General features: G+C 47.1%; 1 protein-coding gene across 13 annotated transcripts in view; it reads left to right on the top strand.

Annotated features, from left to right (window-relative positions):
- The window catches only part of Ablim3 (actin binding LIM protein family, member 3), a 112,494-nt gene that overhangs the window by 62,331 nt on the left and 24,121 nt on the right, over positions 1 to 26,042 (top strand). For 12 of the 13 annotated variants that reach the window (XM_030250506.1, XM_006526010.4, XM_006526009.4 and 9 more), the window contains 5 exons: positions 131 to 257; positions 3,672 to 3,765; positions 9,778 to 9,865; positions 22,996 to 23,054; positions 25,617 to 25,688. In XM_030250506.1, coding sequence (XP_030106366.1) covers positions 131 to 257; positions 3,672 to 3,765; positions 9,778 to 9,865; positions 22,996 to 23,054; positions 25,617 to 25,688 — 440 coding nt within the window. Of the gene's footprint in view, positions 1 to 130; positions 258 to 3,671; positions 3,766 to 9,777; positions 9,866 to 22,505; positions 22,723 to 22,995; positions 23,055 to 25,616; positions 25,689 to 26,042 lie in introns of those variants that run through there. The other variant, XM_006526012.2, reaches the window with a different exon arrangement.

Below are 26,042 nucleotides of genomic sequence, written 5' to 3'. Positions count from 1 at the left end.
CTTCCTGCCTGGCAGGGTCTCTGGGTACAGGCAGCACCAGGGTGGGGAATAAAATGGTATCCAGGGATACAGGTTCCCTTGGCAGGTGATGATGGCCAGACCCAAGATGTTCTTCCTTTTGTCTTCTCAGACTGTGCTGGGTGCAAAGAGGAGATTAAACATGGCCAGTCACTTCTGGCACTGGACAAGCAGTGGCACGTCAGCTGTTTCAAATGCCAGACCTGTAGCGTCATCCTCACTGGGGAATACATTAGCAAGTGAGTGACTTTCTCCCTCTCCCCATCAGGTCTCCTGGGGCTTCTGCATCCCACAAGGCCTGCCCCACTATCCTCTCCTGAATCCCCAACATCACCATCACCATTCATCACATCCATTTGAAGCCACAGAAGCCACAGTGGCCACCCTCCCAGCCTCTTCTACCTTCAGGCCTTCCTGGGTTGTTCCATCTCCCATGATGCACTGGTGGTCTTCACCTGTGGCTCCTTCCTTTCTTTCCATATACCTCTAACTCAGAGGTAGCCGGCTCCATGCCATCATTCCCACCTCCATCACTACCATCAGACTGATCTGTTTTACATGGGCTACCACTATTTATAATTATATATAGTAATGTGTATGTTTTAAATTTTAATAATGAGAATGCTTCCTAACACTTACTGAGCTCTCACTATGCACAAAGAACTAACAAACATCTTGGGATGGACTATGACATTAGACTTCCTTCCCCTCTCCAGGCATGGCACATGCCTTTTTGACCCCAGCACTCGAGGCAGAGGCAGAGGCAGAGGCAGAGGCAGAGGCAGAGGCAGAGGCAGAGGCAGAGGCAGAGGCAGAGGCAGAGGCAGAGGCAGAGGCAGAGGCAGAGGCAGAGGCAGAGGCAGAGGCAGAGGCAGAGGCAGAGGCAGAGGCATCTCTCTCTCTTTCTCTCTCCCTCCTCCCCTCCCTCCCTCCCTCCCTCCCTCCCTCCATCCATCCATCCATCTCTCTCTCTTTTCCTTTTGTTTTTTTTTTTTGAGACAAGGCTTCTCTGTATAGCCCTGGCTGTCCTAGAACTCACTCTGCAGACCAGACTGGCCCTCAAACTCACAAAGATCCCCTGCTTCTGCCTCCTAATTAAAGGTATGCACTCCCACTGTCTGGCTTGGTATACTAGATTCTTGAAGATGCCTTCAGCACTATGGTCTATCTCCTCCTCTACTCCGTTTTTCTCTAACATCCTTCCCTTCCTTCTCTGCTCCCCTCTCTATTAGATTTATCCCCAGGCAGATTAAATAGCAAAGAAAATCATCAGTGGTGCCTGGCTTTAGATCATCAGTTTAGCAAGGTTGGTGAAAGAAACCTTTCTCTAGAAATGGCAGCAGAAGCCCCACAACTACTCTGACTTAGCTACCTTGCTTTACCTGCCCAGTCCTGCTCAAACACTAACCAGGGAGGCCCAACCTTATAGCAGCCCTTGTGATACTTAGGAAGTAGGAAAGAGTGGCCTCCAAAGGAAAGCCCACATACTGCTGCCTGAGGAAGGAGAAGTAGCTACTGGCCAAACACACCAGTCTGTGTCCACAGTGCATAATGGGGCTGTGACCTCCAGAGCAAGGAAGGATCCCCTTCTAACAAGCTACAGATTCCATCTGGAGTCTGAGAGCTTCGTGGAAGGTTTGAGCTGGGCCTTGAAAGACTGGGTAAGATTCAAAATACAAAGACAAGTATGGAGGCAGAATCCCAGCCCATCAGGAGAAGTAGGGTGGGCATAGGTCAGTCACTTCCATCCAGTTTGGGAACACAAGTATGTACAGGGGTGAAGCAGAATGCCAGGCTGCAGAGGTGAGCTGAGGTTAAGTCACTGAAAGTCCTAGATGCCATGTTCGTAGGTTTTAGGCATTCCCCCTCTAAGCATGCCAAGGAAGGAATGTCTATGGGAAGTCACCAGCCAAGTGTCCAGCACACAGCTCTGGAGCCCCAGCCTAGATTACCATCCCCCCGGGTCTCTAGAGTCTATCCCTGGGCCCTTATCTGCTGCAGCAAAGTGGCAGGAGTCATGAAGTTATTACAAATGCTCAAGGCCGAAATCCTCCTGCCTGGATGACCTTGGCCAAGGACTCAACAGCTCTAAGTCATAGTTTGCTCATTTGTTAATAAGATGACTCCAGAGGTCTATGTTCCATATCTAATAAGGACACAGTAAATGCAACCTTTCCCATCTGCCTGTGTTTATAATTATGTATATTTCCAGTTCCCTAAGGTGTCCCCAACCCAGGAATCCAAGTGAAGTTGTATTGGCATTTTTTTAAACCCAGATGACAATTTTTTCTTTGTGCTGCTACCCATACTTACACAGAGTGAGAACCAGCGTTACCTGAGTGGTTAGTGGTCAGGTTAGTTGAGTCAGAGAGGTTTTGGGTCAGAGTGACTTTAACATTAATGTTAATTACCTTGCTCCCAGGTATTTCTTGTCTCCAGCTGGAGACAGAAATAGCATGCCTGCTCTTTAGGCCTGTGTCTGATCCACCTTACCCTATACCCAAAAGTGGAGAACAGTCTCCCTGAGGACTCTCATAGCCACCATGGTGATCGATGCCTTTCCTGAGTTGGCAGTGAGCCAGACACAGAGGAAACCCTAGCCTATCCTGAGCCCGTCTCCTTCAATCCTCATGAAAACGTGGGGAGAAGCCAGAACACCTGGGCTTGATCCTCAGTGCACACAGTCCTGGATGACCTGGGGAAGTCACTCAACTGTTCCATGCTTGGGCTTTCTTATTCACACACTGAGAGATTAATAGTACTGACCTCCCTGGACTGCCATAACTATTAAATGGAATGATCCATGAGAATCAAAGCAAGCAATGCCAGCCATCAGCTGTAGAGAGCAGTATAATAAGCCATAGCCAGGCTGGCGAGACAATCTAGTGGGTAAAGACACCACACAAGATTGACACCTGATTTAAATCCCAAGTTCGATCTCTGGAACCCATGGAAACATGGAAAGAGAGAACAAACTCCACAATTATCCTCTGAGCCCCACATGACTGCTGTGGGACACCACATACCATACCACACCACACAAACACACCCACCACCACCACCACCGCATATACACACAACTATAATGGGAGACATAGTGTATAAACTGTGGGAGACTTCTTATGGTCTATCAGCTCAACCAAGTGGATATGTTTGGCTTAAGGAAGAACTCTTGAGGGTCTGTAAGAAACTGATCATATTGTTACATCCCAGAGGGAAACCAGGAAAGTGTGGAAGGAAAGGGAGAAACATTTCCCTTATGCCTGTCTGTACCATGTGTGAGCATTACGTTTCCTACAGCAAACAAAACATGTCTTAAACTATGTCTTAAATAATTTTCCAAAACAGTCCTTTGGGACCGAGAGAGGCAGATGGGTCTGGATAACTTATGGGGATGGGGGAGAGGAAAAAAGCAGAGACACCAAAAATGGCAGCTCAGAGTAGTGTTCCCATCGGGGCTTAGGGACCTGACCAAATGCAGGTTCCCATGGATTTTCTTTAGCTATATATCTGAGGGGCAGTTTGAGTTTGAAAAGCATTCTCAACCTCCCAGTCTTGTCCAGTTCCGAACAAGACCTGGACAGACGAGGTTCTAGATAAGGACACCCTCCCCACTCTACTAACTCCCCCTCCTATGTGAACTTCCCTTGCAGAGACGGTGTTCCATACTGCGAGTCTGACTACCACTCCCAGTTTGGCATCAAATGTGAGACTTGTGACCGGTACATCAGTGGCAGGGTCTTGGAGGTAAGTGAGACAGAGTGACCAGAGGGACCATGGAAATGTGTGAGCAGGGTGGCCTGGGACTCCAAAAAGTCATCACCTAAGAGGAGAAAGTCCCCCCTCCCCGTGTCCCCTTTTCCATTGCTTCAGCTTCCCAGCATCTGCTTACTGCGTGGCCCTGACCAGATAACCTTGCCAAGAGCTTGAGCACCCCCAAAATAGAAATGTGGACAAAATAATTCTTGGTTCAAAAACCGCTGCGCTGGAAAAATCGGTTGCTCCTTTGGATTCAGACTCAAGACAGATTTCTAAGGAGTAACAATTAGGATTTTCCTCCAGGCTCTGCCTCGGGATGGAAGCCCTTTTTATGTTTTAACTGTTTGGTAATGTGCTGATTTAAGAAGCAGCTTGTCTAGCAGCTTGCTCTCCAAACCCTTCTTTGGCTGGCCTGTTGCCATGGCAACCGCTCTCCCAAGCCTCTGATGCAACAGCCTTCTCTGCCAGTGACAGACCACCTACAGCCCTTTTGCTGAGGCTTTGGCCTTCCCAGCCTTTCCTTCTACCCTTTTGGAGCTAGATGCTGCCTTCCCATACTTTGGGGTCACCTACCTTGAAGAGCTCAGCGCAGAGAAAAAATAATAGCCCAAGGGCAGGGACAATTGAGGTGTGGCTTGTCTCTACTGCTAGCTCACACCCGTCTTTGAGGTGAGCATCTTTGTTATCTATAGGCCTCAGTTTTGCATCTGATAGTGGCTATGGAACCATAGGCTGGTTCAGCTACTGTAGGCATAATTATTAGCGTGGTCATTTGCTTGTGGTTTTCTTGAGGACTAAATTGAGAAGGAGTCTATAGCCACATATGGCTCAGCAGAAGAGCAAAGCAATCAGGAAAGGTCTGTGTGAGAAAGTGCGTGGAAGCAGAGCCTTCAAGATGATGAGGTCACTGTATGAAAAGTTAGGGAAGCTGGACAGTGGTGGCCCAGGCCTTTAATCCCTGCATTCCAGAGGCAGAGACAGGTGGATTTCTGAGTTTAAGGCTAGCTTAGTCTATAGAGCAAGTTCTACGACAGCCAGGGCCACCTGAAGAAACCCTGTTTCCAAAACCAAGAAACAAAACAAAACAAAAATTTTTGAAGGTGAGACTTTATACACCATGTTCAAGAGCTTGGGTTTTATATACTAAGTATAGGGGAAAACCTTTGGAGAACTTTAGAACAGAGCAGCATGATAAAATTGCATGTTTTAAGAATTGCACTTGATGAGATATGGAAAACTCACTGTAGGGAGTCGGAGAAAATCAGATAATCAAATGCAGTGAGTTCCTAAATGATGAAGCATCTCTAAGGACCAGCCAAGAGTGCCAAACAGAGCAAAAGGAATGAGCGCAGGAAAGGTTGCTGGGCCCAGCTTTCCAAGGCTGTGGGTTCAAGATGGAGTCGATGTATGATTCACTGGACACTGGGGAGTTGGGAGAGACAGAATGGGAACAACCTGTCCACTGGAGGAAGCTAGAAGGAGGCCACCAGGAGCCACAGCATACCTTTGTCTCCAGCTTCGTGGAAGTAGAAATTCAATGTGTTCAGCCAATGTGGGACAACTTGAGAATTTGGGGACTGAGGAAGAAGAAACCAAAGTAGGGGCAAAGTGTTGAGTCTGGGTGACAAGAAGCTTAGATTAGGGAGGCTGGGTGTGGTGGCGCACGCCTTTAGTCCCAGTACTCGGGAGGCAGAGGCAGGCAGATTTCTGAGTTCGAGGCCAATCTGGTCTACAGAGTGAGTTCCAGGACAGCCAGGGCTACACAGAGAAACCCTCTCTCAAAAACCAAAAAAACCAAAAAAAAAAAAAAAAAAAAAAAAAAAAAAAAAAAAAAAAAAAGCAAAAAAGAAGCTTAAATTGGCATCTGAAGCACCAGAAACAGATGAGAAACCATATGATCCCGGCAGAATCTTAGAGAACATTTGAGATGGGCTATGACTGAAATCCCAGGAAGGTTGCAAGGAGATAGACAAGAGCATAGATCAAAGCCCAGAAACAAAGCCTAGACCCAGAGAGACGGACACCAAAGCACTCAGAAGTGAGTGAGAGTAGAGGAGGTAGTCAAGATTTCCAAGGCGGAGGAGAGATACTGACAGACTGGAAAAAGCACTAGCAACGGCCTTGTAAAATGGTTGCCTACAGGTGACACAGAGATCAGGAGCTGCTATAGAGATAATTAAGGCTATAGGTGGAAGGTTGTAGAGATGGCTCAATTGGTAAAGGGTTGGCTTTGGAAGCACAAGGACCTGAGTTCGATTTCCCCAGAACATGTGTTAAGAAGCCAGGTACAATGGTGCTTATGTGCTGCTCCAGGGCTGGAGAAGCAAGGACAGGCAGAGCCCAGGGGTTCATGGGTCAGCCAGCCAAGCACCAGCCAAGCCTACCTGGTGAGTGTTCAAGCAGTGAGAGACCCTATCTCCAAAGACAAGGTGAAGGGAATGGAGAGATGGCTCAAGTTAAGAGCACTGACTGCTCTTCCAGAGGACCCAGGTTCGATTCCCAGCACCCATATGGCAGCTCACAACCGTGGGAAACTCCAGTTCTAGGGGATCTCATGTCTTCTTCTGGCCTCTGTGGGCACCAGGCATAAAAAGGATGCACAGACAGACATCATGACAAAGCAATCACATCATAAAATACAAGTCGTTTTAAAAGTGAACACTGAGGAACTCTGGCCTTCACAAGCAGGTGCACACATATGAGCTTGCACACCCATGTGGACCTATAGGTGCATGTGCACACAAGATATGGGAGGGAAATTGATAACACTGTAAGAGGATGGAGTTTCAAGAAACCTAGCAGCTCACTTGGAGTGTTGGTCAAAGGCTGGTGCAGGCGGTGGAAGCTTGCCTTAAATGGGAATTGTTGGCTACTTCTGCATGACCGTGAGGAAGAAGCATTCAGAAAATTGCAGAGCCAGTGGAATGGAGGCCACGGAGCTGGATTTTCTTTCAAGAGAAAAATCTTGACACACACTGTAGCTAGAACCGTTTTCTAATAGTTACTTCGGTAGTCTCTCCCTCCAGTGGCAGCTGTCACTGGAAGCCAGTCGACCCTGTCCTTCAGCCTGTTGGACTTACTGACTTCTTTTTTTTTTTTCTTGGAGTTGGGAAAGACATTTCGCAATCAGGTATCCCATCCTTGTTTTATCAATGAAGAAAGGAAACACCCAAGACAAGTGGTACCTTTGCAAGGTCAGAGACAGAGATGAAGTGTGGGACTCCACCCTTCTGGATCCTACACTGGTGCCTAAAGCTCTCAGCCACTCAGAGACTAGGAAAAAAAAATATCATGGATTTGAATTCTAATTTTGCTATGTCTAGCCAAGACAGTTGAAGACAGTTGAGTCAGCCTTTGTCAATAGTGAAGACTGCCACTTCATCTTAATGGATATGTTAAACAGGGCTTTATTTAGTCGGAAGGCAGAAGCTACCCTCAAATCATAGGGGCTCAAAAGGAAATGTATCCATTCTCATAATAAGAGTGTAGTCATCATTCTGGCTCCAGGCACTGCTGGAGAATGTGGCTGATCAAAATCACTTGAATCTTTGACCATCTTGGCTCCATGGTCTTCTGCATTGCCTTTATTCTGAAAAGGGCCCTGTTTCGAGGTTGGGGTATTGGACACCAGTTGCTCAAGCTCAAATCCTACCAGCCACATCCACAGTGGATAGCAAACTGTTCTTTGCTAATAGTTCAGCAAACAGCTGGGGACTCTCTGGATAACTTCAGGCCCATCTCTGAACCCGCTGTGCCTGTAGAGTTAGAATCAGCGTATTGGTGGGTTTAACACAATATAACCATATGGCCTGATGGCAGGAGGTCCAACTGAGCAAGGCTTGGTGCTATTTCTGGAAGATGGGAAAGGATGCTGGCTAGGCAGTTGCCCAGTACTGGGCCAGCATATTTCCAGTATACTGCTGGCACTTAAAATTCTTTCTCTTCTTCTCATCCCAACCTTCCCGTTCCCTTCTGAGGCCATCTTATGACTCCTCCTCTGGGGACAGACAGACTTCAGTATGCTGAGTATCAGACACACCCTTCCTTCCTGTGTCCTCAGCAAAAGGAGCCACAGCCTGCTTTTGCTCCATTTCAAACCTTGGCTGCCATTCTCAGTACTTTCTAATATGGCCTCGTTTGGCGGTGATACCAGCTCTCCGCTATTTTTCTTCCCTGCTTTCCTGACCTCGGGTTGTTAGTGGGTGAAAGGCTGCCCTGGTAGCCTCGATTCTCTCCCATTGTTGTCTAAGCCCTTCCAGGACCAAGGTGGCTGAGAGTAGCATGAAGTCTCTTTCATCTGGGGCAGGGTGGTAGAGTGTGACATTTAAGAAGATGTGTGCTTCAGTGTTGCTGGGGCACTGTTGCCACGAAGGGGGAAAATCAGGGCCAAAAAAGGCCTGTAATTGAAAGGATAAGGAGACACGGTAGGAAGAGGCTACTAATTAAGCTGATTATCCTTGTCATGGTCCCACAGAATCAGTCCCACGACTTCCTTACTCGGGAAAATAGCAGGCTCCTTCTAAAGTTTGAATACAGCTCGCTTGGTTGAAGACAAGGACTTTTTTTTTCATTGGTGGGAGCCAAATAAACAACCAAGAATGGAGAAAGGAGACACTGAAGATTATTCTTCTTCTGTAAGAATCTGCCCTTTTCACATTCTCGATAAGAGTTTCTCCAAAAACAGACAAGCTGATCCCAAGAACCCCGCCCCTAAGACTGTTTGGAAGCATGGCTTCTTTATACGACTGTAATTTTGGAACTGACATCAGACCAACTAATGACCTAAAAGAGGATTTCACAACACCCAATAGTAATTCATTTACTTCATCCCTCCCCCAAAATACCTATCCCGATATGAAAAAATATCCATCAAAACAGGCTGCACCTCCCATCCCAGGCTCTGAGCTGCTCCTCCCATATGGGAACCCGAGATCTGTCACCAAAGGTCCCTTGCACATCAGGTCTTATGGGATACAGTCCCAGCATCTGATGCAGAAGTAAGACAGGGCCTGACACTGCTACTGGTTTCCAAGAAGACCTTCAAACACAACCTTCTCAAAAGCCAACCCCTCTCCAACCCCCAAAGAGATTTGGCAACTTCACTCATTTGCCAGAACCAGGTTAGAATAGGCCAGTCTGAGAGATCCAGATGGAAGAGTCTAGGAGCTCTGGGGTCCTGCTTCTCACATAATGTAACTTACACACTGAGCACATTTCAAAAAAAATCAGCCCTTCATAGGCTTTTCTCGTATTTTCTGGCATGTTTGTAAACTTCACACACTTAGCCTTACCTAACACTTTAATCTGTCTCTAAGTTGACTCACTTAACAGACAACTGGTAAAACATAACAGGAAAAACCAAGTCATTTGCCAAATTGAAGACAACCCAAAATGAATATAGTTCTGGCCAAGTTTTCTTGTTTGTGAAGACTTCAAGCCTCGTACTTGTTCTCATTCTTAGAAAAATAGATCAGTGTGCTTTAGATAATGCTAAAGATTCATGGACTCTAAACCGGTACATTCCCCTTGGTGAAATCAGAATTCAAACAGGGTTAAAAGGATTTCCTTATCTAACATCTATTAACCATCTATCTATCGATCGATCATTATCTCTGACTCTCTCTTTATCATAGTACTTACAGTCATCTTTGTTATCACTAGTATTAAGGGCCCCTCAGGAAGACTTGGGGACATGCTGGCAGTCCTCAAAATGACCTTTCCTTGTGGGCAATGAGGGTGTGGGAAGAGAAACCTCTGAATCCCCTGCGTGTGTCCAAGGAAATCCCATGAGTTTGCATCAGGACCCATGAAGGAATAACCAAGATCGTTGGGTAAACTCTCATATGGTTGTGGATGCCCCTGGGCAGCCTCCCAACCAACCACAGGGCAATGGAAAGAGACACCAACACCACCAATATACCCAGGACGGGTTCACCCACCAGCCGTACTCTACAATAAACCCAATCTTGATGCTTCTACTTCATGTCCTGGTTTCCACAGGCAGGAGGGAAACACTACCACCCTACCTGTGCCAGATGTGTACGCTGCCACCAGATGTTCACTGAGGGGGAGGAGATGTATCTCACAGGTAAGCAAATCTGACTCTCTCTCTAAGGCATTCTGGTAGGCGCCCGGCTGGGAATGAGATCCGACCTCCTTCCATTTCTGTGATATCTTTGCTGTTGGCTTTTCCTCAAGGTTGCAATTAATTCTCTCCTCTCTGGGTGGATGAGGAAAGTTGCCGGCGTGGCTAATATGAAGTGACATGTAATCTGCCTTCCATCCCTGTGTGCCTCCGCCGGCTGCTCCCCTGGCCTGCTTCCCTGGCAATGCCAGGAGTAAATTGCTCTGGCTCCACCTGGGGGTGAGAGGTTGAGGTAAATGAGGCCAAGGAGTTAAGAGAACCTCCAGGGAATGCCCGGGGTTCTGACTCTACATAGCATCTAACCTGCCTCACTCCATCCATTGCAACTCCACACCCAGGGCATCACAACAGGCTGTTGCTTGGGGATCCCCAGGGTGAAAGACACAATGGCTCCCCCACCTCCACCCTAGCCCTCCTGTCCTGGGATTCCTGTGCCTCAGTCACTCTGGTGATCTCTAGCTTCCTCTCATCCCTCTGTCCTTTGTCCAGCCCCCTCAGTCCCAGTATGCCACAGCGCTCTAGGCTTTGCTCTTCCAGGCCCCTCCCACTCCATGGGTGGGAGCTTCTCTGATCACTTCAGCTTCTCGTCTGAGGCCTCCTCACCAAGGCATCAAACCTTGTTTCTGGACTTGAACAAACTCACCACCTAAGCTACCAAACCAACTTGACTTTAGCAATTACTTCTGGGGGTCTCTCACATGTGAAAGGTCTGTCTCACTACAACCCACAGCCCAAGGCAGGAACTAGGTTTTCCTCAATAATCACATGAATGGCTGTCAGCCATGCCAAGTGATGTCAAGGGAAGGGCCCAATGGGAGGTGTGCCAAGGAAGGTACCTTACAGAAGGACCAAAAGCAGAGCTCCTGGTGAATGGCTGATAACTGGTGTGTTCTCTTTATAACACTGTCACCAAAGTACCCGATAAGAACGGCTTAAGGAGAAAAGAGATTCCTTTTTGCACAGTCCAGTCCATCACGGTAAAGCAGGGTTTGTGTAGCAGTGGACCTTGTGATGTAGGCTATTTTTTACCATGGGCAGACAAGAAAGAAGGGGTCAGGCTATAACTTTTGAAAAGGCCCACTTGTAGGACCCTCTTCTGCCATCCAAGCCCCACTTCCTAAAGGTGTCATAGCCTCCCCACAGCAGCCAGCTGAGAAACAGTCAGGCATTCCCAGGATGAGCCGATGATGGACATCCGAGAATCAAAACCTAACAACTGGTGGCTCTGTCTGTTCAGGCTGCAAAGAAACCAAGATAGACTGGTAGCTCATAACGGATAGCAATGTATTGCTCATAACTCTGGAGACTGGCAGGTCCAAGATCAAGGTGGCTGCAGATTTAGTGTCTGGTGATGGCCCACTTTCACACTGGTGCCACCTTCTTGCTGTATCCTGACTCGGTGGAAGGGTCAAGGTGCCACCCTCTTGCTATATCCTGACACAGTGGAAAAGGCAAGGTGGTCCCCCGAGGCCTATTTCATAAGGGTGTTGATCTCAATCTTGGAAATTCTGCTTTCATGGCCCAATCACTTCTCCAAAGACCTGCCTCCTAATATTGTTACCTGGAAGGAGTATAGTGGGGCCAACGTTAGGGCTAAGAGACAGAGAGAAGCCCAACAACTCATAGACAAACCAGAAGGAACCAAGTGCAAGCAGAGTACAAGAGACTGTGGGGACTCAGAGAGAAGGAAGTTAAGTTATGACTGGTATTGAGAACATAAGGGTGTTGGGCTGAGTCACTATGATTAGCCTTGCTAAGAATGTTCTAGTAGCCTCTTAGACAGGAGTAAGAGTTCTTCAAGGTTTCCCCAGAAGGTAGCCCTGAGTACATGGGCCGGTTATAGGGTGTGTCTTCTTAGAAATATTGTCCTCATCCCAGATTCCTACAGCCACAAAGTCACTCAGGCTGTACTCTGCCTTCTGTGCCTGTTTCTGAACCTCAACACTGTTGATATCTGGGGCTAGACAGTTCTTTGGTTAAGGATTGTCTTGTATGCTGTCTTTAGTAACATTCCTGGTCTATACCCACAAGGTGCCAGTAATATACCCTTTCCAAAACTGTCTCAGCTATTGCCTAATATCCTAGCATACAGGAAACAGGACAACGTCATCATCCTCAGCTGAAACCTGTTGCCCAGAGCTATTCAACAGAGGCCCATACCATTCACAGGGGGTGCCGGGCATGGGTTCCTGGGTGGAACTAAATGAAGAAACCCTTCCAAAGATTCTGAGACTCTGAAAATGATTCCTTAAATATAGTTATCATTCAGATGTTGAAGGGGGAAGAGTGTATGTAAAGCCATATTGAAGGGGGAAGAGTGTATGTAAAGCCATAGCCCTCATTGCATAGGTGAGGCAGGGGATACTCGTAGAGAAATGCTGTGTGAACAGAAGTGTGTAGGGCAGAGAAGAACATGGACAGGGGTTCTCTCCAGGCTTTCTCCACCTTCTCCCATGGGACTCAGACTCTGCTCCCCAGGGACGCCAATGCCTGTTCCTGAGTTGTCCCTGCTTCAGGACCCTGTGATACAAGTCTCAGCAAAGCAACCACCACTAGGGTGTGAAGTTGGCACTTAGGTAGAAAATCTGCTGTGCAGTGTTCACCTTCTCAGCCTCCTGGTGTTGAGCCTGCCCAGTTGTGTGGGCACATTCCCACTCGTGTGCCACTGAGCAATCATTATCTTTACCTTCCTGCTTAACCTCCAAATCTCCATTCTCCTGTGGTAGTTTGGCCTAGACTGCTTCAGTTCGAGTCCTGGCACTATTACTTACTAAGGTTTTGTGTGTGTGTGTGTGTGTGTGTGTGTGTGTGTGTGTGTGTGTGTGTGTGTGTTTCTCCCCCTTCCCCTTTGGTTTTTTTGAGACAGGGTTTCTCTGTGTAGCTCTGGCTGTCCTGGAACTCACTTTGTAGACCAGGCTGGCCTCGAACTCAGAAATCTGCCTGCCTCTGCCTCCCAAGTGCTGGGATTAAAGGCGTGCACCACCACTTAACTTTAGACAAGCCTCTTAACTTTCTGGACCTAGATTATCTAACCTGAATGATAGACTTCGAGCAGCCCCTGTGAGACACAAGCATAGTAAATTCCTAACACGAGGAAAGCTCTCTTTGTTCATCTATCATCTACTGAGATCTACCATGTATCCAGTTGTCTTCTAACAGCTGGAGAGGCAGACGGGAGCAGCAGAGGCAAAGCTCCTGCCCTCAGGGAGTTCACAGCTATGAGTTAGTTACTCTGCTCACCCAATCTCACACAGATGCTGAAGGAGTTAAGCGATGGAGTTGAGCCAACAGCTCTGTGACTGTGAGACAGACTGCACCGTAGAACTTAAGGCAGAAATGCCTCCAGGAGGTGGGAGATATTCTTGTAGTGAAGAAGAGCTGTCACCCTCTCATTAATTATCCCCATCCCTATCCTTCTGGCTCCTGGGAGAGTGGGAGTAATTGTAGAGTATGAGAGGACCTGCCTCAGGAGGTGCTGAGTGATCTGGAATGAGGGGGCTTGGACCCTGGGTGCTAGAGTCATAATGATTCTCGTTATGGGTGTCATGTGTGGGTGGCAGCCACCAGGAGTTTCAGTTACACTGGGAGCTGAACCTAGAATACCCTCAAAGAGTAACAGCACCGGGATTCAAGAAATGGCAGTTCAGAAGTAAAATGAGCCAGCTGAGAGCTACGCGTTCTGAGTTCAAGGGTCAGCACTCCCACTAATGGGCTGACATCTTGAGGAGTGACTTTCTCCTCTGGGTCTCTTCCTTCCCTTGTCAAGTGAGGCTGGAATCAATCTCTCATCGGCCACTCCTGTGACAGCCACACTGCCCCGGGCTCTCTATTGCATGCTAAGTACTCTACTTGGAGGTGAGCAAAGTGGGCATGGTAGTTTGCCCTGGTGGAATTTATTGTCAGAAAGAACAGGCTGGCATTAATCAAAGAGAGGCAACAATATCAACAACAGAGTGAGGAAAGTCCTCTGGGGACAATGGGGATGTGTCAGAAGCCCAAGAGGCCAGGAGAGGCTCCTCTGAAGAAGGGATACTTGGAGCTAGGACCCTGAGCATGGTAGTGGGGGACAGAGGCAATGAGGAGAGGAGAAAAGGAAAGTTGTGGAGGCAGGAGGATAGCAGGTGCAAAGTCCTCAGCCGGATGGAAGCACCGCATGGTGGGGACACCAAGCCAATCCATACACGTGGTGCAAAAAAAGAGCAGACACACACCTCAGAAACCCGGGAGAACGGAGTGAACATGAAAGTGCTGAGAGCCTTTGGGCAGTTCTTGTAGATGGGCAGACCAGAAACAATGTCAGCCACACACACACACACACACACACACACACACACACACAGAGCTTATAGACCAAGTCTGGGGGAGGAGAGGTCTGTAGTAGGACAGGCTGGCCTGGCAGCTTATCCCCAGAGAATCTTTGGTTCATTTGTTTGTCTTTTAATTGCTGTGTGATGGTATTCTGACGGACCCCACTTGGGAGATGTCTGACGTCTGTCTGGGGGACGTCTGGGGCCCCCGGAGACTACAGCAAGTTTCCTTTGCTTTAAGTTCCATTGCGCATCCTGTCTTTCAAGTGCTTCTGTAAAGAGGCCAGACTTCTAATCTGCTTGTTATCCAAACCCCCTCATTTGGGTTTCCCCAGGAAATTAGGTCACCGGTTTTAGTACGGCAGAATGAAGCTGAAATACCTCAGGTTCAGGGCAGAATTTACACTGAAACCATGAGGCCATAGTCACTGCAGAAGTGGGCAATGTGCTGGGTTCTAAACGTGGTGTATGTGTGTGTATGTTCTCCTAAACATGCCTCCATCAGAGAAGGAGGGGGTGCAATGTTCATCTTCTAGCTGTACCATGTGCCCCGCCCCTCCCCATTGCAAGGATCTGAGACAGTTAGCCCTGGAATGCATGAGGTCAGCTCTTAGCGTTTGCATACTCAATGAATTCATTTTGAAATCCAGGGACAGACCCTACCCTGCTAATGGAGGTACTGTAACAAAGTGTGAGTCCAGCCAGCGTTAAATCTGAGAAACATAGAGATCATGCTGAGTCTGCTCGTTGCTCCAGCATCTACTGCTCTTAAGGGTGGTACCAAGTCTTCAGTGCTCCGCCCTATAGACTTCTAGTTGATTCTCCTGTCTCTAGTTTTACCTTAGGAGGAATGGGATTGCAGGTCTACTGAGTGCATTTGACTTTTTTTTTTTTTAATGTGGATTCCATGTAAAGAAATCAGGCTGTTGAGTTTTCGAACACTCTTATCTGCTAAGCCATCTCGTTGATTTTTGAGTCAGGGTCTCTCACAAGTCTAGGACTGGCCAAATAAGGGAAGGTGATAGGCCATCAAGCTCCAGAGATCTGCCCTTTACTCACTCTCCAGCACCGGAATTACGAGCATAAAGCACCATGTCTGGCTCTTTCACACAGGTTCATGGGATCAAACTCAGGCCTTCATGTTTGCACATTCATTACCAACTGAGCCGTCTCTCCAGACCCTCTGTTACCAAACTTAATCGGAGGTTTATAACTGGCCTTCTGAAGAGTGTGAATCTCCCGAAACTGCTTGCCACATTCCACATATAGATGTTTCTCTAGAGAGAAGGTCCGTGGCTTTCATCTGATTGTGAGCAGTGTGCGTGACCCAAAAATAAAATGAGGAGCCTCCGTTCTGCATTAATGCACACCCCACCGATCCTGGGGCTGCCTTTGAGAGCTGTGCCAAGCCTTCTCTGTAGAGCTGAGGCTATTTCTGACCACATGCTTTTCAGTTCACATGATACAAGGACCTGGTAGTGGGAGGCATGCCCTGGCACAGCTGGAGGTGCAACTGACATTTAGCAAAGACCTCCTTTTCCTAGCAGGTCGCTCCGACAGGTGCATCTGGCCAGTGGGGGCCCCACTGAAGTCACGCAGTTGTCTCAGGCTATGGCATACCAACCCACACTCTTGATCTTCAAATCTCCTCCAACCATACTTGCTGAGGCACCATTGCCAAACACGTTGCCGTCATTCCGTACTTCAGGCTCAGTACATTCATTTGGGTCTCTCCAGAGACAGTTTAGGTTGTAGGAGTTATGCTTAAAAACTTTAAAACTTCTGTTTCCCCAATCCTGCTATATAATTTTAGATTCTTCAAACATATCTTATTCTTTGACTAAACTGCCGTCTCTAGTCTGCCTGTGCTAAGCACATTTCATTTTAAATAGAGTACATTTTAACTTTTGATGAGCTGCCTTTTTTTTTCCTTCAAGATTTTAAGGGTTACCTAGCATCTTGAATCACAGAAAGAATTACAGTGTTGGAGGTCTAAAATCTGTTTCCAGCTTGTTCTGATCAGGTCACCACAAACGCAAAGTGATGTGGCCATTTTCTCACGGGCTACATGTCACGTGTATACTTCACAGCCAATTTGTTCATGTTGGTTAAAATGAGGTCCAGAGCAGCAATTCTCCTGGTTGCTTCCTGTATTTTCTAAGAAACAAAATTGCCTTCAGGGCAAGTCAGGGATGTGTCAGGCACATGGGTCTGAGTTTGAAGAGAGGTTTTATTGCTCTGGACTTTTCTGGTGGCAGAAACTCAACATCAGCCACTAGGGCAGAAGGGGAGTGACTGATGGCTGATGGGATTGAGAAGCTTCCAGAAGCAGCTTCATTGGGCGGTCCCTGAGGATCCCCAGGCTGGTCTTCTCTCTGCTTCTCTATGGGTTGGCCTCATGCTCTCCTGCGCAGGACCGGAAGTCACGTGGTGGGAAGGAGCCTATGGCCGTCTCCCAGTCAGCAGCTGTGTAGAGAGGTATTGTTCCCCTCTGAGCTCAGCAGAGGAGTTCCAGGGAGGGTCTGATGACTTCACTTGGGCAAATGCTAGGCCCAGGCCCAGATGGGACGATAAAGGTGAACAAATAGCTAAGACAGCCAAACTCCCAGGACTCTTCAGCCCCACACAGGTCGGCTTTGAAGATCAACTACAGGATTCGGGCTTAGTGCACAGCCAAGTACCACCAGCTCAGAGCTCATGGCAAACACCTAGGGGTGGCTGTGCCCTAGGGTACAACACATTCATCAATGCTAGATTGCATCACTATTGCCACCACAGCATTAGGAACACATTAAGGAGCCAAGGAGATGGCTAAGTGGATAAGCACACTTGCTATCTGAGCTTGAGGACTGGAGTTTGAATCCTCAGCACCCATGTTAAAAGCCAGGCATGGATACAATGTGCCTATAGTCCCAGTATAAGGGAGTGAAGACAGGCAGGTCCCTGGAGCTCCCTGCCAACCTAGCTAAAATGGTAAGCATTTGCTCTCTGTCTCGAGAGAATAAGTCAGATATCACTCCAGTGTTCATTCAAGTGCCCCACCCCGTGTGTGTGTGTGTGTGTGTGTGTGTGTGTGTGTGTGTGTGTGTGTGTGTGTGTGTGTGTTCGTTCATTAATCCTTACAACAAATCTACAAGTCAAATATATCAATCCCCACTCTGCAGTGGGGAAAAGGGAGTAGGCACAAGCAGGACTGAGTTGCTCTGGACAGTGCAGCCAGTGATGCAGTAAGCAGCAGCCCAGGATTCAAGCCTCATAGGATATCGCATTAAATAATACATCAAGTGCCCGACACCCGGGGAAGACCCCTGATACCCAAGTTGATGGCAGTAGTGATATTGTTATACACAGCAAAGTCAATGACAGAGGGAGAGTGACATGCCCTGTAGTCTGCAGAAGCAGTCCACTTCCTCTGGAGTTATGGGGCAAGGAGGGGTTTTGTTTGGTTTTGTTTTGTTTTTGCCTTGAGATTAAAATTTCATATAACATCAAATTAACCATTTAAAATATATACTCAAGTAGCTTTCAGTCAGTCCATTGACAGGGTTGTACAGCCGCATCTATGTGTGGCTCTATCTCACCCCAGACGAAACCTCATTCCCATTAAGTAGTTGTCTACTCACCTGCTCCTGCCATAAGCTTCTGGTATCCACAGTTTTCCTTGGTTCTACAGACTTTGCTTTCTACAAGTGTATGTCTGTCTTACTTAGGGTCTCCATTGCTGTTGACAAAACACCATGACCGAAAAGCAAGTTGGGAAGGAAAGGGTTTATTCAGCTGACACTTCCACATTGCTGTTCATCACTAAAGGAAGTCAGGACAGGAACTCACATCAGAAACTCAAAGTAAGGCAGGAGCTGATGCCAAGGTCATGGAGAGGTGCTGCTTACTGGCTTATTCCTCATGGCTTTCTCAGCCCACTTTCTTATAAAACCCAGGACCACCAGCCCAGGAATAGAACCAACCACAATGAACTGGGCCCTCCCTGACTGATCACTAATTGAAAAAAATGCCTTACAGCTGGGTCACACAGAGGCATTTCCTCAACTGAGACTTGTTCCCCCTCTCTGATGACTAGCTTGTGTCAAGTTGACACAAAACCAGCCCCAACCACTACAAGATCTGAATGTGGGTATGTACCCATTGAGTGTAGATGTCTAAGAAGGCCAGAACATCTGATCCTTTGAAGCTGGAGTTACACCTATGAGCTGAGCTGCTTGGTGTGGGTTCTAGAAACCAAACTCAGGTCCTCTGGGAGAGCAGCAAATGCCCTTAACCACAGAGCCATCTCTCTGGCCCTGGATAGAGTTCTTCATGGAGCAACTCTAAGGTCATTGGAGGGTCAATGTCACAGAGGCAGAATGCAGAGCAACCTCACCCTGCTTGTGGTCATGAGCAATCTGAAGAAGGAACCTGTTGAGGCAGAATCGGAAACTTGAAACTCAACCACCTTCACCACCAAGTGAGAAGGGCTGTGAGTTAGCTACTGGGAGGATCGTGGCAACCCACAGTGTCTAAAAACATTCAGACTCAAAAGTGTTTACACAGTGCTGACCCAGAACTTCCAGTCACCTTTGTATTTATAACCCCTCCCTGGGCATTATGTAAGACAACCCCATCAGATCCAGCTCTGACATTTTAAAAGAGGCACTGGCAAATTGAATGGCAAGGCCCAACAAAGATGTAGGTGGGATCCTAGAGTCCTGTCAGCCCCAGATACTGCAGGCCAGATACTGTAAGTAGTCTTGCAGGTTCTGGTGAGCATCAAAGCCGACCTGAGGACTATGCTAGATTCAGATCTCTATCTCTAGTCAGCTGAGGAACCTATAACCTTCACAATAGGTTTCCACCACAGAGTATGGAGTCCTGGGTGACTCTCAAAGAGTAAGAGAGGGTGACTTGTGGAACCAGGAGCTCAAACAAAACATGTCTCATTCTTGCACCATGGTAGAGTTCTGTCTTGGGCTGTTGGTTTTTCTTTCCCATGGCATTCATTAGAGTTTACTTGGGAGTGCTATATGGTACTTAACCATCTGTTCCTTATCTTTAGAGTCATTAAATTAGAGTGAATACGCTGCTTCTTCTCACCCCTACCTTCAAGAAATTGGGATCAGGCTCAGCGTGGGGACCTAAGGAGTCTGCCCCAGCTTATCAGACATGTGATCCACATGGGTCACACCTTGACCAACCCCGGTCAAGCAAATGCTCTCACATACACTCAGTCTACAATAGTAGCTGTCAAATGAGAGGCTAACTTCTTCTATTTGCCCAAATCCCCAAGTCCAACTTAGAAAATCCAACTGACCTAACATCAAATAGCTTCTTTTTTTTTTAAGTTTTTGTACTGTTGTTGTGTTAATTTGTGTATGTGTGTAGACTTGCCACAGTGCATTTGTAGTCAGAGGACAACTTGTGGGAGTTGGTTCTCTCCTACCATAGAGGTCCTGGGGATCAGACTCAGGTCAGCAGGCTTGGTGGCCTTTACAGGTTGAATCACCCCCCCCCCGACCCATTTTTCTCTGTTCATTCACTCAGTGAGTGTTTATTGAGACTCTTTGGTCCCAGTAGACACATAGATAGGGATCTCTTTCTTCAGAGAATTCCCATTCTCATTGGAAGTACTGGGCACGTCAAATGTTTATTATGTATATATGGAAAGACCTATTAATTTAGAAACAAGATCTCCAAGGACTGGGTTGGTTGTCCAAAATCTATCACAGTGATTGACATGGGATGAATCCCCTCCACAATACTGAGGCTGAGCTTGTTCCTGTCTTGTGTATATTTGAAAACTTGTAGAGGGAGAGAATCTCACTATCAGATGAGCAAGAACATTCAATTAATGAAAGTCAGTTTTCCCTCCCTGGAATGGTTGCCCGAAAGCACCTTCCCTCAGAGAGTGCAGAAATGCGCACAGCATGTCTCAGCCTTCTATTCCATCTTTAGGGACTAATTTTGGGTACCCTCCCTACTCTGTTTACCATCCTCCTCTGGGTACCCTTCACATTGTAATTGTAAAAGACAAATAAACAAACAAAAACAATATAGGATCCAACCAGCCTCTGTGTTGGGTATTTAAATGGGAGTGAGGGGGCGAAATGATTATATTCCTCCCTGGGTGTCTACGTTAGGGTTACTATTGCTATGGTAAAACCATGACCAAAACCAACTTGGAGAAGAAATGGTTTATTTCACTCACAGTTCCATATAACAGTTCATCAAAAGCAGTAAGGGCAGGAACACAAGCAGGGCAGGAACCTGGAGGCAGGAACCAGGAGCTGATTCAGAGACCATGGAGGAGTGCTGTTTACTAACTAACTCCTCATGGGTTGCTAAGTCTGGTTTCTTAGAAAACCTAGGACCACCAACCCAAGGATAGAACCACCAACAAAGGTCTGAGCCCTTCCATGTCAGTCACCAATCAAGAAAATGCCCTACAGGCCCTGCCCACCGTCTGATCCCAAGGGAAGCATTCTCTCGGGTGAGATTCTCTCTTCCCAGATGACTCCAGCCTGTGTCAAGTTGACACAAAACTAGCCAGCACACTAGCTGTTTTTGTTGGGGACCATGCTATTGATCTGGTGACCAAGGGAATAAATGCTCAGACGACCATAATTTCCTACAAGCCTTCATGGAAAACAAAACAAAACAAAAACATTTTTTTTTACCTTTATGTGAGTTTATTGCTAGCTACCAGCAATCTTTTTTTAACTTTCTCTCATATATATATATATATATATATATATATATATATATATATATATATATATGAGATATTCTGGCAACTCTTGAACGACCCCTCCTTTTTCATTTCTAATTACACCTTCCTCCTGTCTTATGGTTCTTCCTCTCCTACCTCAGTTCCTTTATAAGCACACTTTCTTGTACACAGAGTGTATGCAGCGTGAAGCTAATAGCCATTTGTGGCTCGGTTTTATTTCGGGTCAGGTATGTCGTGTCTCGGAGTCAAAGCAAGAGAGACAGTTCATTCTGAACCCACACACGCCGTTCTCATCTTCCCCAGCCTGGACTCCTGCCCGTCTCGCCTTTCCTTTTCGTCTTTCACTTAATTTCATGACGTCATCAGACCCCCATGCCCACCTCAGGCGTTTCCTACAGTAACCTGGAACATATGTTTCCTGCCATAGCCACAGCGGTAAACAACTCCTGGTGGACTCAGGAGCAACCCAGAGAGGAACCGGAAATGCTCCATGTAATTTAATCTCCCAAAAGAGACAATCACGACCCACAGCTTGCATGATAGCAGACACACCCTGTGATCCCTGGCTCAAGCCTTAGACCCAGAGTCCCTCTACTGGGCTCTGACAACCACTGCATTTTCCTCTTAGACAGGAGCCAACTCCTCTTGAATAATTAAAAACCATCCAAGAATACCAGCAATGAAGTGGGGATTCTTATCCCACAAAAGACAAAGCCAGTCCTAGAATGAGAATTTTGGAAGTGAAGGTAACCTAAGACTATCCAGGTGTTGCCCTGATATTTACTCGGATGAAGAAATAGAGGATCAATTAGAGGCTGAGTAGAGAAAACAAAATAAGCTTTGGACTCCCTATTTGAAGCTGATCCTCTTTCCTCTCCTTCAGGTCTTTGATCTCACACCAAACCCCTATGCCTTAACCAATATTCGAGTGCTAGGAGCTCCAGGCAACAGCCATCATGGAAAATATAACCCAGAAACAAAGTCAGACAAGCAAATGCCATCTGCTGCTTAGGAGTGGAGCCATTTGCTGGCTGGCCCCTTTCCTTTTAGGGCTGGTTGGTTACCGAAGGGATGGCTCCAGAGGAATAGCTCGCTCCTATTTTTTCCTCTTCTAATCCAGGACACCTGTCCCTTCTTTGGGGAATGTGCAATAGTTGAAGCTTCACAGTATGTGACCAACCACCTGTTGTTCATGCCTTTCCAAATTGGCCTCTTGGGTTTGGAGCCAGCCAACTGGACCCCCCTCACATACACACACACCCATTATAAAATGTGGGTATTAGCAGCACTGGTGTACTAAATTTGAAGGGTCTGGAGTCTCTGAGGAATTATCAGGTCAAGACAGTGCTCCTAAGCGGAATATACACCATGACACCTCTGCCCCCTAAATGCAAATATGTCCTAATTCCATCTGAAGTCTTAAGAGAAAAGAAAGCTGAGGTAACCAAGGTTTGTCACTTTCTTTCACCCCCCCCCCCACTGCCATTCATCCATTCAACAAATATTTATTGGCCACCTGCTATGTGTCACTCAGGGATAGCTGTCTGCTCATCTATTCCCCCCGCAAACCCATGAACTTGCACTAAAGGCAAACTCTGTGCAGATGCTATGGGAGACAGACCCATGGGTGAAGCTCAGTCCCTGCTTAGAAGGTGCTGTTAATGTACTCAGGGTGGCAAATTTGCAAGCGAATATGACTTAAGACTGTATTGTGGAGAAACTTCAGAAAACTATGGATCCCAAAGGAGGAAAAAGTCACCTCCAGCTGACAGGTAAGAACATTCACAAAAGGATGCTGTGTGAGCTGTGAAGGAGTTAGGATTTAGACACACCCTGTAAAGGGATATGTGTAGTCAGATCGACTTATCAGTGGCTCTCAGGAACAATGGGGAGCTAAGAAAGCCAGGAGACAGAATGGACTCTTCCCGACTGATGTGTGTGTCGGGTACACATGCTGTCAAAGGAGTAAACTCAGATAAAGTGGGGACTCCGGTCACTGGTAGCTTTGAGAGGTCTGAGTCTTTGTTATTTTCCTGGCCCCTTAGGTTCTGAGGTTTGGCACCCAATCTGCAAGCAGGCAGCCAGGGCAGAGAAGAAGCTCAAGGTAAGAGGCATGGTCCTCCATGCTGCCGTTTGCCACGGGTTGGGAAACGTGTACTTTAGTACAGAGCGTATCAGCTCCCAAGTGTGGGCATTTCTGTGGGTTCCTTAATGGGAAGAGCAGGTTCATGGGGTGAATTAAGGTCTTATATAGGAAAGAACTTTGAAAACAATAAAGGATTTTATGCATATGAGATTTCTAAGTATGTCTAGGGAAGATAAAATTATAACTGTACCAATGCCAGACAAGATGGCAGCCAGTCTGAGCTATTGTGGCGTGGCTTTTCCCTAGCCTAAGGTCATTTATTAATAATTGTATCGGTGCTATCATCTCAGTAGTTGACAGTTTGCAGAGTGTCTTCCTAGCGCCTCTCTGGCTGGTTTCATTTAACCTCCCGAGGCAGATGAGGCAAGAAATTGTATCTCCACCTTGCCTGTGAGAAAATCAGATCTGAAGAGAGTAATTTGACAGCAGCAGTGTAGCCAGGCCGAAGCAGAGTGTCGTGACGTCCCCAGGCACACTGCCGACCAGCTGAGGCCCTGGTACCTCTGAATAGCTGTGCTCTGACAGATGCCAGGAATGCCTGTGCATCTGAGTCCCTGGTACTGAAGGGAGGGGGTGGACTCACCCAGGCTTATACAGGGAGAGGTTGCTTCCCAGCCTCTGAAGGGGCAGAGAGACTCCTGAGATGTGCGTTAGGGGAGGTGGAGGGCAACACTTGAGCTCTAACATGCCTTTTTTTTTCATTTTTTTATTGGTTATTTTATTTATTGACATTTCCATGGTATCCCCCATCCCAGTTTTCCCTCCACAAACCCCCTGCCCCCTCCACCACCACCCCCATCATGCCTTTATAATCTTGTCCCTGCTGTCTACTTGATCCCTTAAGGATCTCTTATGTCACTTGTTAGAATCTTCTCAACTAAACATACCCATGCACAATCTCTGATTGGCTAATTAACCCTACTCCATTGCCATTTCATCCTTCCAGTGTGAATTTGGTGAAAGAATTGGTCCTGCTGATGTGTAATTTCTTTCTACCCATGTGTGAATCCCCCACCCTGTTCTTTCTAAGGTCTGTAAAGCACAAGAAGACCTAACTGTTGTCTTTCTCAGTCTCTTCTCTGGGGAATTTCCCAAATTTGAGTTCTCCTTTAAAGCAGGGATGCTTTTCACAGTATCTGTGTACCACCTCTTCATAGGAGTTCCTGCTCCTCCCCCGCCCCCTTTGAAAGCAACTCCACTACTTTTCATTTAACTGAATTCATTTTAAAATAAAACTTGAGGTTCACATGTAGAAAGGAGTGTTGCTGGCTATAAAACAAAATAAATCCAATGGTAATGGAGTCGTTATTAAAAATAAATCTTAAAAAATGCTAGCTAGCGCTGCTGACACACTCGTTAATTCAAAGGGGGAAATTAAGTGTTGTTGGGACAGCTGGTGGAATGTGTTAGCACCGAATCAAGAGTCCTTCTCCAGCTAATCAGGAGGCTTGAAATAAAGCATCCCACTCGTCACTGGGTGACGCGGCGCCATCAGATGCTCACTTTGCAGGATGCACCCCTCCTTCTCATTCATGGTTTGGTGAAAGCCGTTCTTTAGTGCCACTCAGGATGCTTGGGAATGGATGTGGGAGGGCTGAGCAGTCCCCGAGGCTCAACCACCATTCCCTTTTGCACATCAGGAATCTGAGATCTCTAAATTCACACATATTTCTTTAGTGGTCCTTGAGCCAATCTTGGCTGTTCCATCACCACACGCTGCCACACCTTGAGATGCACAGAGAGGGCATCACACTGTTGGGGTGGGGGTGGGGTGATGGTAATCCATCATGGCTGACGTGCAGAGGCAGAAGATTTAAGGTTTTCACTTAAGTTGATGTCAGGCTGCCAAGGGTCTACTGCAAAGAATCAGCATATTGTGCATGTAAGTGAGCGGATGTTTACTAAGCCACCAAGAGATGAATACTAAGCAGTTTTGTTCACTTAAACTAAATACGTTATTGGCTGAAATAACCCAAAATGAAGTTTTATGAAAAACTTTCTATTTAAAATGCTGGCGACACAGAGGATGGCCTTGTGGGCCATCAGTGGGAGGAGAGGCCCTTGGTATTTCGAAGATCATATGCCCCAGTACAGGGGAAGGCCAGGGCCAGGAAGTGGGAGTGGGTGGATTGAGGAGCAGGGCAGGGGGGGCGTGTATAGGGGGTTTGGGGATAGCATTTGAAATGTAAATGAAAATATCTAATAAAAAATGCCTTAAATAAAAAAAATGCTGGCTACAGATAACTAGAAAATAAATTCATATTTTACCCAGCGGCCTGAAGTTCTGAACCTGCTGGACCTCATTCACACAGAGATATTGGCTAACGGGTCCTAGAATAGAGAGGACAGCGGTAGCCAAAACACTTTAACAATACTGCTATAGTGCCTTTAGAACTGCATGATAGCCAGGCAGTGGTGGCGCTCGTCTTTAATCCCAGCACTTGGGAGGCAGAACTGCATTATGACCCCACTGAGCCTGAACTTCTGCCTCTCACCCCTCTGTCTTCGTCTTTCCCACAGCACAGGCGGACATCTGAAACTTCCATCTCACCCCCTGGTTCCAGCATCGGGTCGCCTAACCGAGTCATCTGTGTATGTACTGCTTCTTAGCACTGGTGGGGCTTTGGTCACCCCTGACCTAGCACCTGAAATGTTTTTAAGGTCATTCGGGCCATGGCCCACTCTGTTCTGGGTGGTATACCAGATCTTGAGGATACAGAAGGGCCCGGGGACCTTGTTCTCTAATAAACCAAGAGCCACGGGGGCAGTTTAGAGTTCAAGGAGCATGAGAAAGTGTAGTGATGAAAGAAACCTTCCTGCATTCCAAAATCAATTGCAGCCTCCTCCTTTCCCATTCCTTAACTAAGACAAGACAGCAGCTACAAGGTCTGATCTAAGACCAGGCAAGACAACAGCGAGGGGGTCAGAGTGGTAGGGAGAGATGGG

This window comes from Mus musculus, chromosome 18, assembly GCF_000001635.26.
Source record: "Mus musculus strain C57BL/6J chromosome 18, GRCm38.p6 C57BL/6J".
NCBI classification, from domain to species: domain Eukaryota; kingdom Metazoa; phylum Chordata; class Mammalia; order Rodentia; family Muridae; genus Mus; species Mus musculus.
Note: the sequence above shows the minus strand (reverse complement) of the source record. Positions and strands in the feature narration are given on the sequence as shown.